The sequence below is a fragment of the Cenococcum geophilum genome (assembly GCF_001692895.1).
Source record: "Cenococcum geophilum 1.58 unplaced genomic scaffold K441scaffold_26, whole genome shotgun sequence".
Classification (NCBI taxonomy): domain Eukaryota; kingdom Fungi; phylum Ascomycota; class Dothideomycetes; order Gloniales; family Gloniaceae; genus Cenococcum; species Cenococcum geophilum.
The window spans coordinates 1425456-1428735 of record NW_027137584.1 but is presented as its reverse complement, the minus strand read 5'-3'; the positions used below and the strand labels follow the sequence as shown (position 1 = coordinate 1428735).

The window sequence follows — 3280 nt, the reverse complement described above, 5'->3', positions numbered from 1 at the left end:
CGGTTAAATATAGGGTAGATAGAAGTGTTCGCTAGGCCTTTTAGTAATAAATTACTTGCTAGTGGCTGCTATGGCATATTGAGGCTTTATCCGTCTATATAACTCTAAACTAATCCTTTATAGTCTAGTATTGATAAGCTATAGTATTAAAAGCCTATCTAAGTAGTTGGCTAATTATGGAGTTTAATATAGTAATTTTATATATAAGCTAAGCTTTAGATAAATAGATATATGGGCTTAAGCATTTAATTTAAGGAAGTTAATAAGGTAGCGAGAGTTATATATAAGTATATTTTAATAGTTACTATAATATAAAGTCTTTAGCTCGTTAGTAATACTATATACTGTAGTATAAGACTTTTAAAAATAGTAGCAATTTAAGTAAACGGTATAGAGAGGTAGTAGTAGAAAGTTTTAATCGTGTATTAAATCTTATAAGTAATAGAGGCTTAAAGAATATTAGAAGACGTATTATTTCGTAGTTAAACTAGAGCCATATTACGAGAACTATACTAATCCAGATAATTACGATCGATTCGTGTACGGCTTTAAAAAAAAAAACCTCGTATCTCGGGCAGCATCGGCGAGGATGAGGTTATTCGGCAAGCTCCATTTGATATTCGCAGCCAAGACGGAGTATATATATATATGAGGTTAGCGGTGACTTAATCTAAAAACACAAACCACCGGACGTGCCTATATGCTGTAGGTAAGCCCCATACGCAGGAGTGGTGGCAGGGGTCAGATCCAGCACGGTCTATTCAAGACTTTAGGTAAGGGGAAACGGTTGTGGATGTGCCGAGATATCCACTGGGTTCGCAGGTTAAAAGGTCCCACGAGCCCACTTAGCAAGCCCCAAGCGACCTATCATTACTTCTGTGTCATCTGTCAGTTATTTGAGTGCATAGCTCCACTTATGTCCATGAGCCAAGACATGTTCTCTTCACTCCAGTCACTTCTCTGGACAGTCTCCATCTACGTGAAGACCATATGGTCAACATTCTTTGCAAAAATTGTATGGCCGGTCGTCACGGATGCGAAACCCGTAGGCACTGAGCAACGTAACGAGCCCAACTTTTCTTCACCGGAAGATGTTCTTGCTCAAATAAAAGCGATCCGCGACGACCATGAGACCGCTAGACTATTGCAACATTTGATTGAGACGGACGGCGCAGGCAATTGGCCCCCTCAAGCATCTCACGGCGACGCATGGCCTACAGCACTTCGTCCGTATCACAATATCTATCTCGAACTTGCGCCATCGTTTCCTGCTAAAGAAGTATCACTTGATAACGAGATCAACTCCAAGCGATGTCTCGAATATCGAACACACATGCGAAAACTTTTGCACGACCGTATCGACCTGTCAGCTGTGAAGGCTATTCTATTGGCTGTAGAAGCTGGAGACGAATCAGCATTCCCAGCAGATGCTTACAACGGTTTTTTTGCGTGCATCGCTCTCTCTCGGCATGCTTTCAGGTAAGATCCCCTATTGTCGTTCAGTTCGCACTCCACTCACCAAGCACCTTCAGATGGGGCACCATACCTATTGTTAAGTTCGCGCAGAAGGAAAAGTTCATTGATCTTCCTCTCGAGCTCGAACTACCCTGGCCCTTCCTCCACCGACGTTTTGGGATAACCTCCCAAGGAGGTAATCTCACTTCGAACATCATCTGCAATTTCGACAAAGAAGAGCAGATTGTATACGAGATCAATTGCGGCATGCCTGAGATCATTAAATCAGCAGAATATCACTTCGCGCATATGTTTCCCGCTATGGAAAAACTAGTATGTCCCTGAACCTCGCCTTGGGTTGTGCGCCGCTTACAGATTCAAAAGGCACTGCCGATATATTACAATATGATCCAGTCCATCATTTGTTTTGGGCGAGGTCAGAGAGACGCATGCCTTGACTTCCTCAAGACTATCAGCGCACATATTCGATACCCTTTGAAGGTTTACTATGACAGTCTAGTCGAATCTAAGATACCCCGCAGCGTATGGATGTCCTACGTGCAAGGCTTCCAGGCTTGGGGCGCTGGCGAGATCATAGATGGCGTCTATGTAGAGTTCGATGCCGTTTCTGGAAACCAACTCCCCTTCTTTCACATTGTTGATGCTTTCCTGGGACTGGACCCATACCTTAACGAGGAAAACAGGTTCCGGTACATTCCCTTGTCTCAGAGGGAGTTGAGTGCTTCCCTAAGGAAGCATAGTTTCCGAGACAAAGCAAAGCTGGCGGGCGATTTTGAGATCGAGACGGAGATGGAGAAGATCCTCAAACAGATACGGGTATTTCTGCTTCACTGCCCTACACGTATTGATACTGACGATATATTTTTCAGGTTTTTAGAGTGACTCACCGTAAGCGGGCACGTCCGTACTTAAGCGTCCCTGCTCCAGAGAGAATGATCATGACTGCAGGAAAATCTGCACTAGAGAGCATTACAATCCCAAACATCAAGGCTGCCATCGAGTTCTTAGATATCGGGCTGGTGAAAAGACTGAAGGAGACGGTCTGATTGATATAGCAAAACGTTTTCCCACAACTGTTGGATTGGCTTGCTCTTTGAACTCACTCACCTCTTCCACTTCAATTGTTATTGAGCGCTCAATGTATGCATGAGTAAAACGATGAAATTTTGCGTGCCAAGGGCCATTTGATGGAACGTCCACGTCAATAGCTTATTCAACCCTTTGTAATGTCGAGCAGTGTTGCAAATTGTCGGACGGACAAGTCACTCATAAGAACTCTGTCGATTGAAGCTGGCTCTAGAAGCTCTCTATATACATGAGGTCGGGGCAAAGGACTGACGACGACGCTGACGACGATTCTAGAGCTATTACTCAATCGCCACCAGGTCGGTATTGCCACTCAGTCGGTGGTAGGTAATGAATAGGTAATAAAAAATAGATGGTAAGACATACGATGGCAAGAAACAGGGTGTGAGTCATAAGGTGGTACTTGACAGTGACCTCAACGTTTAACACACCCCCCTAGCTGCTTAGTCTTGACTAAGCAGCTAAATAGAAAATAGAAAAAGTCATAATACCAATTTAGTGTTAAGTTAAAGAAATCCCCTATAGAGTTACCTTATTAAAATATTATCCAAATTAAATTAAATTAGATCCTTAATATGTAAGAGTACATATATTAGATCCCGCCGCGCTTGCGAACAAGTTCGCAAGCACTCCGTGTCTTTTTGGCCGAATGGCGACGTTGGGGCGGGAAACGTTACATAATATTAACGAGATTTAATTATTAAACAAACGCCTCGTG

The 3280-nt window shown here is 43.1% G+C and overlaps 1 protein-coding gene across 1 annotated transcript; it reads left to right on the top strand.

The window, feature by feature from the left end:
* Nucleotides 1-934: 934 nt before the first annotated feature.
* K441DRAFT_612850 (uncharacterized protein) lies at nt 935-2763 on the top strand (the record flags this gene model as incomplete). Its single annotated transcript, XM_067645630.1, has 4 exons — nt 935-1479; nt 1533-1788; nt 1840-2292; nt 2346-2763. 4 exons carry the CDS (start codon nt 935-937, stop codon nt 2520-2522), a joined length of 1431 nt encoding a protein of 476 aa, XP_067503052.1. The 3' UTR covers nt 2523-2763.
* Nucleotides 2764-3280: the final 517 nt, after the last annotated feature.